Source organism: Chrysochloris asiatica, unplaced genomic scaffold (assembly GCF_000296735.1).
Source record: "Chrysochloris asiatica unplaced genomic scaffold, ChrAsi1.0 scaffold00127, whole genome shotgun sequence".
NCBI lineage: Eukaryota > Metazoa > Chordata > Mammalia > Afrosoricida > Chrysochloridae > Chrysochloris > Chrysochloris asiatica.
Genome location: NW_006408645.1, coordinates 3,361,733 through 3,376,761, shown reverse-complemented (window position 1 = coordinate 3,376,761; position 15,029 = coordinate 3,361,733). Strand labels below are relative to the sequence as shown.

At 52.5% G+C, this 15,029-nt stretch overlaps 1 protein-coding gene across 1 annotated transcript; it reads left to right on the top strand.

The window, feature by feature from the left end:
- Window positions 1-1,386: 1,386 nt before the first annotated feature.
- Window positions 1,387-14,514, top strand: VILL (villin-like). Its single transcript, XM_006869153.1, has 19 exons — window positions 1,387-1,455; window positions 1,628-1,704; window positions 1,910-2,113; window positions 2,940-3,048; window positions 4,295-4,405; window positions 4,692-4,891; window positions 5,232-5,310; window positions 5,398-5,496; window positions 6,121-6,259; window positions 6,368-6,468; window positions 8,209-8,346; window positions 8,425-8,583; window positions 9,090-9,269; window positions 9,791-9,936; window positions 10,848-10,992; window positions 13,225-13,410; window positions 13,601-13,672; window positions 13,852-14,121; window positions 14,401-14,514. Exons 1-19 carry the CDS (start codon window positions 1,387-1,389, stop codon window positions 14,512-14,514), a joined length of 2,598 nt encoding a protein of 865 aa, XP_006869215.1.
- The last annotated feature ends 515 nt before the right edge of the window (window positions 14,515-15,029 follow it).

Genomic DNA, 15,029 nt, shown 5'->3' with positions numbered 1-15,029 from the left:
TTTTGAGCTCCTGCATCCATAGGTGTAGGTCAAGTTCATCAAATTGTATCAGATTACTCTTTTTTTCCACTTTCTTCTTCTTCTAGTTGAGCTCTGATCATCCAACCATTGAAGCCAGGTCAAGTGGGTATTATCTGCAAGTGTGGGTGTACTTATGCTTATGCCCTCTCTTCTTATCTGCTGGACACTTCACTCTCCACTCTAGTCCTCTGTGGCTCTGTCACTGACTCTGGGCCCAAGAGTCCCCAGGTCTTGCGACATTGCTGGCTGACCAGGTCTCCACCCAGGTTCACAGGAGTCTATTGAACGTTGTAGGGCTTAGCTTGCAGTTTCACTGCTACTTTTCCCTCACTTCCCCTTATCAGTGACAAACGTGGTCACCAATCAGAGCGTGTATTCCCAATGAGTCTTAGTTTTGGAAGGGGGTTTGCACTGAGGGTCCATGTCCCATTTCTCTGTCTGGAGAAGCTGTCCCTGTTTGCAGAAACTGTGCCTGTTTGCAGAACATTTTTTCTATCCCCATAGCCTTCTCTCTTTGCAGGTGCTGAGTCTGCTTGCATAGCTTGTTCCTAACTGTCTGGGAGACCTGGGTCAGTGTGCCGTTCAATCCTTCTGTGCAAAGGCTTTCTGTCTGTAGAACCTTTGTATGCCGAGCCTGTCTTTTTTTTTTACAAATCTCTTTGTAGAGTTCATGTAAGACTAGGTCCTGTTTCAAGAGTCTGCCCCTGTTTGTCAGAAACCTTAATGGCCCCAGTGATTAAGCACTCACATACTGATCAAAAGATGAACAATTCAAATGTAGCGGGAGGTAGCACTCTGATTTTTAAAAGATGCGCAGTCTTGGGATCCCGATGGGGCTGTTCTACTCTCTTTCCCATAAGTTTGCAATTAATTAGTCAACATGGCAATAACAGTAACAGGGTTGGTTCCTGTTTACAGAGTCTATGCCTGCAGGCAGAATCTGTTCCTACAGTCTTTTGTCAGTAGAGACAGTTCTCTAGTCCTGGTGACTGTCCCTATATGTGAAATCAATCTCTGTTTGCAGAGCCTGTCCCTGACTGTAGATCTTGTGTCTGTCTGCATAACTCATGCCTAACTGTCTGCTCGCAGAGATTGTCCCCATGTTTAACACCTGCCCCTGCGTGTAAAACTCAGTCCAACCACAGACAAAAAAACAAGTCCCTGTTTGCAAAGCCTCTGCAGGCCAGTCAGCAATGCCTATCCTGGTTGTCAGAACCCTCTAAATGAAAGTCACATTTTGTAATGAAAGTGCTTTGGAGAACTGGAGGTGGGAAGAATTCTTGCTTGAGGCTCAGATTCCCGGTGAACTGCAGCCTGAGAACTCTGGCTCTTGTTCCTTGCTTCCTGCCCACTAACTGACCTAGGATGGACATCATCGACCAGGGCCTCCCAGCCATTGAAAGCCATAGGGCCCTCCACGTATGGATCATTGAGGTGAGAGACCTGAGCACACAGCAGAAATTATGGTACAGAGTGTGGGGTTCTTTAATATGAGACTTCTCTCCCCAACCCAGCGGTCCCCTGCCCACCCACCCCAGCTGGTATCTTGCAGGGATGGGGAGGGGTGAGGTCTCCTGAGTTGTCCCTGTGGACCCTCCTCTCTCAGAACCTGAAGATGATACCAGTACCTGAGAAGGCTTATGGTAACTTCTTCCAGGCTCACTGCTACGTTGTCCTCCACGTAAGTTATTTAGGGAGTCTGTCTGTGGGGGGTGACAAATACCCGCACCTAAGTTCCTCTCTGGGAAGAAGCAAGCTGAGAGACCCCTAAAGAGGCTACTGCCTTTGGAGGAGACCCTTCCCTTCCCCTTCATGGTTTCCTGGGTCAGTGGAAGCACCTGCCCAAAGCTGACCCCACCCCCAACCCCACACAAACATACACTTTGACCCCCCAGAGCCCGAAGGCCACCCAGGGGACATCCAGCGACTTGCACTACTGGCTTGGTGAGGCAGCCAGCTCAGAGGCGCAGGACGCGGCGGCTGCCTTCATGCAGCGCCTGCAGGAGGCTCTCGGCCCCAGAACAGTGCAGCACCGTGAGGCGCAGGGCCACGAATCTGACTGTTTCCATAGCTACTTCCGCCCAGGAATCATGTGAGCCCGGGAAGAGGGTGGAGTCATTGTGACCAGGACAGTGATGTGGGGGTGTGAGCTGGGTCCATTTGGGGTGACTGCCTCCTAGTCCAGTAATGTGATTGTGGTATTTGTGGTTTTGCTTTGTTTTTTCCTAGCATCTTTATTGAATACAATTCACATACTGTACAATTTGCATAATTCAGTGAATCATTCTGTGGTTTTTAGTATATTCAAGAACTCCGACCGCTGTCACTATAATCCATTTTTGAACATTTTTTAACCCCAAAAAGAAACTCCATACTGCTTAGCGCTCACTCCCCATCTCCTTCCATCGTCCCCCTCCTTATCCCTAGGCAACCATCAGTCTGCCGGACATACTGTGAGCCTCAAGGAGCAGATGATGGGTTTGAACTGCTGACCTTGTGGTTCACAGTCCAATGCTGATCCTACAGTGCCACACCAGGAGCCCATATATGCATATCATAATACATAAACACATATATACATGTAGAAACACACACTACTCCTATGTGTGCTCACCCAGAGATGATGTGCCTACACATATATATGGGTGTATATGCGCATTCCATACGCTGACATCTACACTCACATGAATAAACAATACTACTACACTCCCACACGTATGTTGATAAACAAATGCAGATTCATGCCCTCATGTGTGTCATCATGAACATATTCATACAGGTGAGGTATTCACATCTACTCACACCAATTAAACAGGCACACGCTTACCCCCACATGTGTACATGCATGAGCCTACATCTGTACTCATTTCTGTACATGACACTGTGTGCTTTTACATGAAAGCCCCCTCCCTCCTCAGCTACAGGAAGGGAGGCCTTGCCTCTGGCCTCAAGCATGTGGAGACCAACATTTACAGCATCCGGAGACTGTTGCATATCAAAGGGAGGAAACACGTGTCTGCCACAGAGGTGAGGGTCCCCAGGGAAGGCGCTTGACCCTGGACCTCGGGACTCAGCATGGACTGACTGTATGGAAAATATACGCAAGTGTGGAGGTTGGCAGGTGGACTGTGGGTAGTATGAAACAATGGGTGGTCAGCATTGCCTGATGGCCTGTTTTGAATGAGGAGGGAGGTCTCCAGGCCAACCTCTACCACTGTTTGCCTGGCCCTTTCTGGTTTCCTTATCTGTTTCATGGGCGTATGAATAACTTGGGAAGGTGAGGCTGACAAGATGGTAGCCTAGATGGTCCTTGAAAACAATGGGAAATAGCATCATTTGGGGTCTTCCCACTGTTAAGCTCAGGGTCCCTCTAGCCCATCTGACACCTTTGTACAAATTAGAAAAGGTGTCCCTTACTTCCACCTGTCAGGAAATTGTCACAAAATACTGATTTTCTTAGAACAAGACATTTTGCTGCCGTCTGGGAGGAACACTTAGGTGTGCAATATCTACCATGACAAAGGTAGCCCTTCAGTTGAATGCATGTGACCACCCGCACACTAGTCCCTGCAGACCCGGTGAGCATCCATCCCTCGTCATGCAGGGACGCCATGCAGACCTAAGTGTTACCTGGTGTCCTGAGGCTATCACTGTTCCAGGGCCACCTTTGATGCTCCAGAGTGTCTCACTGTGAATGACAACTCTCCCTACTTGTAAGAAAACACTGCCCCCACACACAGGCACACATACAATGTCACCCATGAGTGCACACACAAGTACGTTTTATGTGCCCACATGTATGTACATGTGTGATTGATATATATGCACCCATGTGTACACATGCTGTATGTTTGTTAAGTGCCATCGAGTTGTTTTGACTCATAGTGACCCTGTATCAGGTTTCCAAGTAGCAGCTGGTGTGTTTGAACCACTGAACATATGGTTAGCAGTGCAGTGCTTATCCTATAGTGCCACACCAGGACTTCTAGAAATGTCATACTCAGCCATTCACTCCCTGTGAAATGTGATTACTACAACCCCACATGCCTGGAGATACAGTGTCACAACCATGAGTGACCCTCAGAGTCAAACATGGTCACACAGATGCACATCTACACAGCCTGACAGGTGATGTCATGGTCACATGTCTACCCAGTTGCACACAGCTTCCTGCAGCCGTATTGACATGTCCATCTATAGTCCAGCTGACAGAGACAGGCAGTGATCTGGTGGGATGACACCCCATCTCTCTCCTGCCCCTCCTGACTGGCAGGTGGAGCTCTCCTGGAACAGCTTTAATCAGGGAGACATCTTCCTGCTGGACCTAGGCAAGGTGATGATCCAATGGAACGGGCCCCAAGCCAGCATCTCTGAGAAGGCGCGGGTCAGTGTCTGCCCTGGGGAGTAGAAGGTACAGGGCTTGGGAAGAAGGGTGGTCCTCCAGATGTCTGTCCTCCAGCCTCCCTGAGGGGTGGGCTTGGCTCACTTCTGCAACCTGAGAAGCATCTACCAAGTGCATGCTGAGTCTAGATCTTACACTGGTGATGGGCTTCGATGCCAGGATGAGGGGCACCACTTCCTTCTGACCCCAGCTTAGGGGGTGGATCTGGCTGGATTGAGGGGTGAGGGACACACTGGGGAAACCCTGACTGCCAAGCGCTCTCTCTCAGGGGCTGGCCTTGACCTGCAGCCTCCGGGACAAGGATCGTGGTGGACGTGCACAGATTGGTGTGGTAGATGATGAGGTTGAAGCCCCCAACCTTATGCAGATCATGGAGGCTGTGCTGGGTTGCAGAGTGGGTAGCCTTCATGACGCCATACCCAACCAGAGTATTAACCAGCTGCAGAAGGCCCATCTCCGCCTTTACCAGTGAGCAGACCTCAGGGGAGGGTGGAGAAGGAGGGAAATGTCCATCATGACTTCAACACAGTGTCTCTAAAAAGCCCTCCAGAAAATGCTCTTGAGTTTCTGGGCTAGACCACATGGGACTTTGGTCTCTGACTGAACTCTTGCATGTTGTGTAGCTACCTTGCTAAGAGACCCATTTAACAGTCAGGGATACTAAGGCTCTTCAGTAAGACTGCAGTGAAGCCAGAAAGCTCGGGACCCCAGCCTCCATTCCCTCTACCTGTCTTAGCCTGGAGGAGGTCCGGGTGGGGTTTGGCCAGGGAGAGCCTATGCTGTCCACATCTGGATGCTTGTATCCCAGTGTCTACGAGAAGGGTGAGGACCTGGTGGTCCAGGAGTTGGCAACCTGCCCACTGACCCAGGACCTACTGGAGGAGGAGGTGAGGCAGACTGGGCTCCAGCGACCCCCATCCAACAACCCCAGCCCAATCTGGACCACTAGTGACCATCCTCACTCTTGTTCCCAGAACTGCTACATCCTGGACCAGAGTGGCTTCAAGATCTTTGTGTGGTATGGCCACAGATACAACCTCCAGGATAAACAGGCTGCCTTCAGCCGGGCAGTGGTGAGGCCCTGGGGAATAGCCCTGCCTGGGGTCTGAGTGGGGAGACAGCCCTGCCTTAGAATTTTGTAGGGGGTAGTGCCGCCCCGGGGTCTCCGCTGGTAGACTTCCATGTCCTGGGAGGTAGTCTTGTCCCGGGGCTCTGAAACAGGATGCATTCCTGCCCTGGGAATCCTCTGTGATGATTGAGGACATCATCCTTCCCTGGGCTCTAGGGGAAGACAGCACCACCTTGTCTGACGGAGCAGACACAACTCATCCCAGGGGACAGGGGAAGACAAGGCCCCTCAATGAGATATGCGCACCCTGGGAGCCTTAACTGGGGGTGTGACCAAGCAACACCCTAGAAACCATGTGTAAAGTGGGACATGGCCCTATCTGTAGGTGTGAAGAGGCACCGTCTGCACTGGGCACCCAGTCCTTTCTAATGGGGTTAACAGGTCCCTGCCTAGAGTCTCATGTCCAGTCTAAAAGGACCCTACATCTCCTCAGAGGCTTCAGAAGTGAAGGAGTAGTGAAGGAGTCAGACATTAAGTGGGTTGTGAGGTCTCAGTGGCCCTCCAGCCTGGGAGGAGGTTTCCAAGGGGATGGAGCAGAGCAGCGAGCCTGACAGAGCCCCCACCCCAGGGCTTCATCCAAGCCAAGGGCTACCCGATCTACACCAACGTGGAGGTGGTCAACAGCGGTGCTGAGCCAGCCGCGTTCAGACAGCTCTTCCAGACGTGGACTAAGGAACAGAACCAAAGCAAGAAGCTGGGAAGGACTGGTGAGTGGGTGGGACCTGGCGGGGCAGCAGTGGTGTGCGGACTGGATGCCCGATGTGGAGGTAGGGACCAGTCACAGGCATTACTGACACTGTCTACCCCGCTCCTAGGTAAAGTGATGCAGATAAAGCTGGATGTGGGACAGTTGCACAGCCGGCCAGAGCTAGCAGCCCAGCTCAGGATGGTGGACAATGGTTCTGGGAAGGTGGAGGTGAGAGGAGTGCTTGCTCAGCCCCAGGAAGATGTGCACCCAGGGGGATTTCACCTACACATGAAGAGTATGACTGTATACCCACACACAACCAGACACACGTGCATCTCCACACCCTGCGGTCACACCTATCAATCCACAAGCATGGGCGCTCGCTTACTTACACTCACAGCACATGGCACTCAGCACACACAATAACACTCAGGAGATAATATAGACAGGACTTGTAACTGCACCTAATCACACACACAGTCCTACACAGTCACAGCCAAGAACACACCGCAAGCTTATATTTGCACAGACTACATTACGCATGAGCCAAGTTACATATAGCCACCAACCTACAGAGACACACCTCCACAGGTAACCCCACCCAACCACCAACAAACAGCCACACACGGTCAACCACTCATTCTTCTGGTGGTCTCAGCCCAGTGTCCTGGGACACATAGGGACTGGAGGCCACTTCCGGGCTCCATCCCAAACAAGGTTTCATCTTGAACTGAGTAGGACCTCCTGGTTTTTTTCTCATGAAAGTGGGGGCAGAGGCTGTGGTCCCACATGGAATGGAATGGGATGGTGTAAAATACGGGAGCAGGACTGTTGGACCTATGTGAGAGGCCCGAGTCTTGAGGTAGGAAGGCATCGGGAGGGATCTTGTTTCTCCAGATTTTCTTCTGCATCTGCCCTAATAGGGATGGACAGAGATGGTGAGTGGGAAGAGGCAAGGAGGAGACAAGGAGAGGGAATACTGGGAGAGACAGAGAGTAAACAGAGAGAGAAGAACAGAGCGAAGACAATAGCAGAGAGATTGGGAGGGCCAAGGAGAAATGGTATACATAGGAAGAAGGGAGAGAGGCAGGCAGGCAGATAGAGCAGGACAGGAAGATGAAGAGGTGGGCAAGAAATGGGAGGGAACTTTGCATCCCCAGGTCCCCAGTAGGCTAGTAGAAAGGCAGGCAGAGAGAAGGCTCAAGCTAGGAGGCCTGGATAGCATATGGTCTCTTGTATGGGAGGAGATGTTCCCCAGAAGCAGCTGCTGCCAGGTTCTGTGTGAGCCAGGGATGTCCCATCATTGTTTCTGCCATGTGGAGTCACAGTGAGATGGGGGATGTTGTTCCTGTTCTACAGGTGGAAAAAACTGACGCTCAGAAAGGTCTTGTTGCCAACATGAGGCAGAGCTAGGATTGGACTCGATCTGCTGGCTCCAGACTATAGTCTGCCACCCACAGGAACAACAAATCACACTGATAGTGTGAGGCAGCGTTATCCTTGCAATCTTTGAACAGGCTTTGTGTGTTTTTTAAGTGATACTGGAAAAAAAGAGTTTTTCCATGAGCCTTGAGGCCTCATTTCCTGTCTAGCTTCTGTTGCCTTGGCCCCTAGTACGGAGCCGCTGTGTGAGGAGCTGCTGGCTCTTACTGGGCTGTTGCTGGTGGGGCCTGGTCTGGCCCACTTCTACAGCTTCTAAGAGTCCTCCCCACTAGTCTAGCCCAGGCACCACATGCAAACAAACACAGAGAGCAGGCCGGAGCAAGTATGGTGAGTCCTATAGGTTCATGGGGCAAAGACTCACCTGCAGATCTTTGCTCACACCCATTATGAAGCTCTTGGTGGGCTCAGAGCTGGGACTCAGCATGAGGAATGCCACAGAACACTATAATTATTGGTTGGGCACAGGGTGGGATGGGGGGTCCAGGTGAAGGAGCCACTCAGGCCGATGGGTCATCTACCCCCCAGGTATGGTGCATCCAGGACTTAAGGAGGCAGCCCATGGACCCCAAGCATCATGGACAGTTGTATGGAGACACCTGCTACCTTGTTCTCTACACATACCAGAAGCTGGGCCGTGTCCAGTACGTCCTGTACCTGTGGCAGGTACGGTGGCCTAAGGGGGGTGGGGTGGGCACATAAAGCCCAAGAGCAAAGGTGCTGAGTGAGAGTGGGCGGTTGCAGGGTCACCAGGCCACCCCTGACAAGATTGAGGCCCTAAGGAGCAATGCGGAGGAGCTCGACCTCATGTACCATGGAGCGTTGGTGCAGGAGCATGTGACCATGGGCAGTGAGCCCCCCCACTTCCTCGCCATCTTCCAGGGCCAGCTGGTGCTCTTCCAGGTATGATCCACCTTGCCACTGTGGCCAAAGCCTCGCTAGCTCTGTGTGCCTTTGACCGGATACACACATGGTATACCTACATGCTATACACAGACCTGAGGCCCTTCTTCCCACTCCTTGTCTCCTGGTGCTTGTCTGAGGCCCAGGAACTCCAGGAATGAGCCCTGCCTGAGTTTCTTCCCCACATCCCCAGAGTCACACACAAAGCAGGAACACAGGTGAGGACATAGTTGAAAGGGAGCCAGGGCCTTGCCTGGGGGGGGTCACACACAAAGTCAGTCTCCACTTTCCCCATTCAAGGTCTGCAGAGCGAAGCCTTGACCCCACAGAGATGGGGTAAGGAGTCCATTTAGAAAGGGCTCTGACAGAATCCTCAACTCAAAGGGTCCAGAAGACAGTGGAGACTTAAAACCAGGGTCCCCTGAGCCCTAAAGCAGTTTGTCCCACACTGGGGAAAAGAGGTAGCCCCCTTCCTTGCCTCAGCCTGAGGGCCATCCCTCTTTTAGGGAGACACGAGGCACAATGGGAAGGGACAGCCAGAATTTGCCACCCAGCTCTTCCATGTACAAGGCACAGAGAGCCACAACACCAAGACCATGGAGGTGCCAGCCCGTGCCTCGTCCCTCAACTCCAGTGACGTCTTCCTGCTGTCCTCCACTGGTGTCTGCTACCTGTGGTTTGGGAAGGTATCCCCAGCACTCACTTCAGTCACCCGGGGGTCAGTGGTGTCAGGCCAGAGTTGGGTCCACTTCATGAGGGCTGTAGACCGTGAGTGGAGCTTCAGACAGGCATGGAGGGTGGAGTAGGGCAGGGGTCACACGGTGCCCCCTTGGGGAGTTACAAAGGGACAGGTGGGCCTAGGAATTCACATGTCAGAGCCAGGCCGGGCCAGGCCAGGTACCCTTTCCCCCTCCCCTCCTTCCAGCCTTGGATAAGGGGCACATCCCTCCATGCATCTTTCAGGAGAGGGATGCCTAGTCCCTCCTGTTTGCTAGAGCTCTTTGCCGCCCAGCCTGGGGTCCTTCTGCTATGAAGGGCTCTGACTCTGTGACTGGACAAGGAGATTAGACCTAGAGGGGAAGAAGGGAGATTCATTGCTCATGTGTGCCCTTCCATTAGCTCAGGCCTCCTGTGACTTGGGCCCCTGGACAGGGTGGGGAGTGTCCCCTTCCCTATGCAGAGCTTCACCTAGCTCTTTGCCTGCCAGGGTTGTAGTGGTGACCAGCGTGAGATGGCACGGATGGTGGCTGCTCACATCTCCAGGAAGAACAAGGAAATAGTGCTGGAGGGTCAGGAACCTCCCTGCTTCTGGGAGGCGCTGGGAGGCCCAGCTCCCTACCCCAGCAATAAGAGGTACCTGTTGGGAAGAGCATCCCCTTTACATAGAGGAAGAAACAGGCTCAGAGAGGGTGAGTGGTTAATTAAGAGTCACACAGAGAGCTGAAGAGGCAACACTAGAACCCAGGTCTCCTGAACTCCTACCCCTGGGGCTTACTCCCCAGTCCTCAGAAACTTGGATCAGGAAGACACTGAAGAGAATGGTGCTACTGGTGCCCTCTGCTGACCAAATCTGCTCTCTGCACCAAATCTGCTTTCTGCACCTTAACCATTCCTGGATCTCAAGGATCCTCAAGGGATCATCTGGCTGTTCCCACCTACTGTCCCCAGGGGGTGGGGTGCCCAGTGTGTGTGCATACAGAGAAATATGATTGGTATGTGGGTATACGGTATGTATGTGTTGTTTGTGAGAACAGGATGATATGATGTGTGGGTATACAGTGTGTGTGTAGGTGCGTATGTGTGGTGTGTAAGAGGAAAGGGGGTGTGTAGGCAGGTGTAGCTGAGGGAAGCCTTAGGGAAGAAGGGAGGTGAGACCTAGGCAGCTCTCTGTATGTCTGTGGGGCCTAGTTTATGCGCAGCACCCCCCTCCCCTACGTCTGCTAGTTTAGTGCTACTATTCCCCACCTCCCTGCTCTAAAGGCATCCTGCAGAATTGGGCAGGGGCTCCCCCTCTGCCACTGTGGGCAGGCCTCCATCTGCCTCCTTCCTCAATGCCCACCCTGTGTCACAGCTGGAGGGGGCAGCTAATTTGCTCTCCCCTAAAACAGAAAGGAGACACCGAGCCCAGAGAAGAAGAGGATGCACTTGGAGCCAGTTGTGGAGTGCATGGGGCTGGGAAGAGGTTGCATCCTAGCCACTGGGGTGGGGGCATCTGGGCTGGGGTGGCCCACGTACCCTCATGGCTTGCTGCCTACCCTGGCCAGGCTCCCAGAGAAGGCCTCCGACTTCCAGCCACGACTGTTTGAGTGTTCCAGCCTGATGGGCTGCCTGGTTCTCACGGAAATGGTGTTCTTCAGCCAAGACGACCTGGACAAATATGATGTCATGTTACTAGACACCTGGGAGGAGGTAAGGCAGCCACTTCGGCCTGGCTGGGTGTGAGTGGGGGGTATCTGTACTTGTGTGCCTGGGTGTGCACTTGTGTGCCTGGGTGTGCACTTGTCTGACTGTGGGTATAAGGCCAAGGATCCGTCTCACTGTGGGCTGACAGCAGGTCAGACTACAAGAGACCACGCCTGCGTGCTTGGGCTGCTGTGGTTTGTGACCATTTATGTAGGAGTTGGTGTGCAACTCTCTGTACCTTATGGTGGTTGTGTGACTCTGGGTGACTGAGTGCTCATGGTGAACATGAGCTGAGTTGATGGACAGACCACATCTGGATGTGAGGGGCTGTAGGTGATACTGCGTGACTGCATTTGCCTTGTGTGTGTGTGTGTTAGGAGCTGACGGTGTCTGGGACTGGGACTGGTGGTGTTGTGAAAGGCTGTGTGTGACTGTGTGACAGGCTGCCTGCAGGTGAGTGACTCTGATCCATTGTATTGTGTCACGCTGTAATTGTTCCCTTGTGACTGCACTGGTTCCAGACGACGTAAGACCTGGGTGGATGCCCTGGTGTCGCTGAGCGAGATAGTGATGATGTACAACTGTGTAGCCAGGAGATTGTGTTTGTCATTGTGTATGTGTGTGGCTCTCTGTGGCTATGTGTGTATGCTGATGAGGCTTGTGGGTGGCCATCTTATTCAGAGTAAAAGTCAACGTTATTACTATAGCCTACAAGACCCAGTGTGACCTGTCCCTCACTCTGCCCATCACTCTTTCTACGCCAGCCACTCTGGCCCCCTCAAGTTCTGTGAATATTCCAGGCACGCCCCTTACTCAGGGTCTTTGTATTGCTTGTTTCTTCTGTTGAGAACCATGTCCCCTCAGACATACACACGACTTGCCCCCTCCCCTTCAGACCTGTTGTGGGCTAATGCACCAGACTGCAAAGCTGTTTGAACTGCAAGGTTGGCAGTTCAAGCTCACCAGCTGCTCCTCAGATACCCTATATAGGGTTGCTGTGGGTCAGAAATGATTCGACGCCACCTAAGAACAACAGCATCCTCATGCCCTAAATTTTTCTCCATCTGATATACTACAAGGTGCCCTGGTGGCACTGTGAGTTAAGTGTTGGGCTATTAACCACCAGTCATTTTTCAAACCCACAAGTTCAACCCTCAGAAGAAAGATGAGGTGGTCTGCTTGGGTAAAGATCTAGTCTCGGAAACCCTCGATCTGTTCTCCTCTATCTGTAGGGTTGTTTGTTATGTGTCAGAATTGACTTTACAACAGTGAGTCTGCTTTAGTGGTTTAGATATACTACATATCTGACTTATTTGCTTAGTTTTTCTGACTCCACCAATAAAATGGGAGGGCAAGATTTTTTTTTTCCCTCTTCTCTCAGCATTCTGTAGGTAATTTTTTCTGTAGGTAAATTCTGCCTTCAGTTTTAAATGGTTGATCATTCTGTGGTAAGCATACCTCACTAGTGTTGTTCCCCTTACATACCATCTACTGCCTGGCTAAACATTGAGTTTATGAGAGTGGGTTCAGTTCCTGAAGGATAGCCAACGGTCATAGTCTCAGGGGTCCACCAGTCTCTTTCTGACCAGTAAGCCTAGTTGTTGTTTTTTTTTAAATTGTTTTGAAGTTTTGTCCCACATTTTCTCCCACTCTATCTAGGACCTTCTAATGGGATCCTTTTCAGAGCAGTTGGTAGGGGTAGATGGGTACCAGCTAGTCCTTCTGGTCTCAGAGTGGTGGAGACTGATATTCACATGTTCCATTAGTCCATTGGATGAATTGATTCCAAGCATCTTCTGTTTTCATCACTCTTCTTTTCTCCACACAGGGAGAGACCAATAGTTGCATCTTAGATGGCTGCACATGAGCTTTTAAGATCCCAGTCACTACTCACAACAGTAGAATATAAAACATTGTCTTTGTGGACTGTGTTATGCCGGTTGACCATGGTGTCCTCTGAGAAGGCAGGAACTTACCTTTTTCCCCATTGTGGAATCCCCAGTGTCTAGAACAGGGCTTGGCACACAGTAGGTGCTCAGTTCATGGAATGAACACCTGCATGCCTGTGGCCTGATGGGAGTTTATGGGGGTGTGGAGATGACAACCTGCAGCATACCTGCTAGACAGGGAAAGTGTGTGGGCTTCTGAGACCATCTGATGGACAGGGGCAAGGAGGAGGTGGTCAGCCTCAGGCAGCCCCTCCACTAGCCCCAACACCACATCCTCTCTGTGGCCCAGATCTTCCTGTGGCTCGGGGAAGCGGCAAACGAGAGGAAGGAGGAGGCACTGGGCTGGGGTCAGGAATACCTGAAGACCCATCCAGCAGGGAGACGCTCAGCCACAACCATCGTGTTGGTCAAGCAGGGCTTTGAACCTCCTACCTTCACTGGATGGTTCCATGTCTGGGACCCCTACAAGTGGACCGTGAGGCCTGAAACCCCCAGTCCCACCCTAATCCTAGGCAGAGGGGCCTACCCATGGCAGGCTGAGGGAGGAAGCATTGCCCTGTCTAGGGACCTCCAGTGTGGGTGGGGGAGACCTGGCCTTATCCTCAGGCCCCCTCCTGGGTCCCACTGTGCCCCTCTCCTGCCCCAGCCCTGATTCTTGCCCCCAGAACAGCCATCCCTATGAGGAAGTGGTGGAGGGCAGTCTGGGAGCAGTGTCTGACATCTCTAAGGTAACAACAGTAAGTAGCAGGGCCTTCCCACAGTGCTCTCTGCTCCTGGGCTCCGAGGACAGGGAGGGGGTCAGACCCTGCTAGGTGAGAGGAGTTGCAATTGGGGGCAAGAGGTCCAGTGGTCTGTGTGGCAGCCCTGTGGGTTGCCCATCCTCATTGTCCCCAGACTGAGGCCCCTCTCTGGGCAGGACATCAACCACTTCCGGCTGTCCAACTCATCGGGTGATGGCACACCAGGACCCTTGGCCCGACCGGCTCTCAAGAGCTCCCAGGATGGCTCAGAGAATGAGCTGGAGGTGGGCCCCAAGGTGGGCAGTGCCAACGCCAGCCCCAGCACTAGCACCAGCAGCTACTACACCGGGACCAGCTCCATGATCAGTGGGGTCCTGCCCCGTGAACAGCTCATGTACCAGGCCGCTGAGGACCTGCCTGAAGGTGTGGACCCGGCCCGCAAGGAGGTGGGTGCCCAGAGCCTCTGCCGCACATGACCCCAGACTGAGACCCCTCTCGGGGAAGGAAATCAACCGCTTCTGGCTATCCAACTCATTGGGCCTCTAAAACTGAGCTGAAGGGAGCCCAGGTGGGGCCCAATGCTGGCAGTGTACCGGCAATGGCTCAGGCTGCCTGGGGAGGTATACGTTCTAGATGCATTGGTGGGCAGACAAGTGTGGGAGACCCCTGAGCCCTGGAATGACCAGCTCAGATAACACCCTTCTCCCTTACACGTACCCCCCCAGTTCTACCTCTCAGACTCTGACTTCCAAGCTATCTTTGGGAAGTCCAAGGAAGAATTCTACAGAATGGCCAAGTGGAAGCAACAGCAAGAGAAAAAGCAATACGGTTTCTTCTGAACCCAGCCTCCTGCCCTGCCCCACCCCAAGGCAGGCCCGAGACCCTGAGGAGACCCTGCTTACACACACCACCCTCACAGGTTCTTGAATCACCCCCTAACTTTGTGAGTAAAAATGTATAGTTCATACAAGGCATGGTGTGTGTGTGGTCTGGAGCCTGGTTCATTCATGAGGCCTGCATCTCAGGGGCCTCCGGGGCTAGGAGTGCCTTACCACCACAGAAAAGACTAAACTCTGTATTCTGCTCCGGAGAGAAAGCTCCCATGGTCCCTCCAGACCAGGGAGACAGACAGTCTGAGTGAGTGAGGGGAAGGTGGGGAATGGGGAGCTGGGTCCAGTGCTCCAGAACACACACATGCACGTACCTCACAGGTTGTGTACATCACACAAAGTTGCTGTGACTTGGAGATGACTCAGTGGCAACTCACAACAATAACAAACAGGTCAGAGCACCATCCGCAGGGCTTAATTTGATAATTTTTATAAAAATCCTCAACCCAGAACTGGCCAGAGGG

What these genes read in the sequence shown, in the direction of transcription:
- VILL (XM_006869153.1), top strand. Translation starts at nt 1,387, where the DNA reads ATGGACATCATCGACCAGGGCCTCCCAGCCATTGAAAGCCATAGGGCC. An exon ending in TGCTACGTTGTCCTCCACGT is followed by an intron (nt 1,705 to 1,909) that starts AAGTTATTTAGG and finishes ATACACTTTGAC; the next exon opens with CCCCCAGAGCCCGAAGGCCA. An exon ending in GCATCTCTGAGAAGGCGCGG is followed by an intron (nt 4,406 to 4,691) that starts GTCAGTGTCTGC and finishes GCTCTCTCTCAG; the next exon opens with GGGCTGGCCTTGACCTGCAG.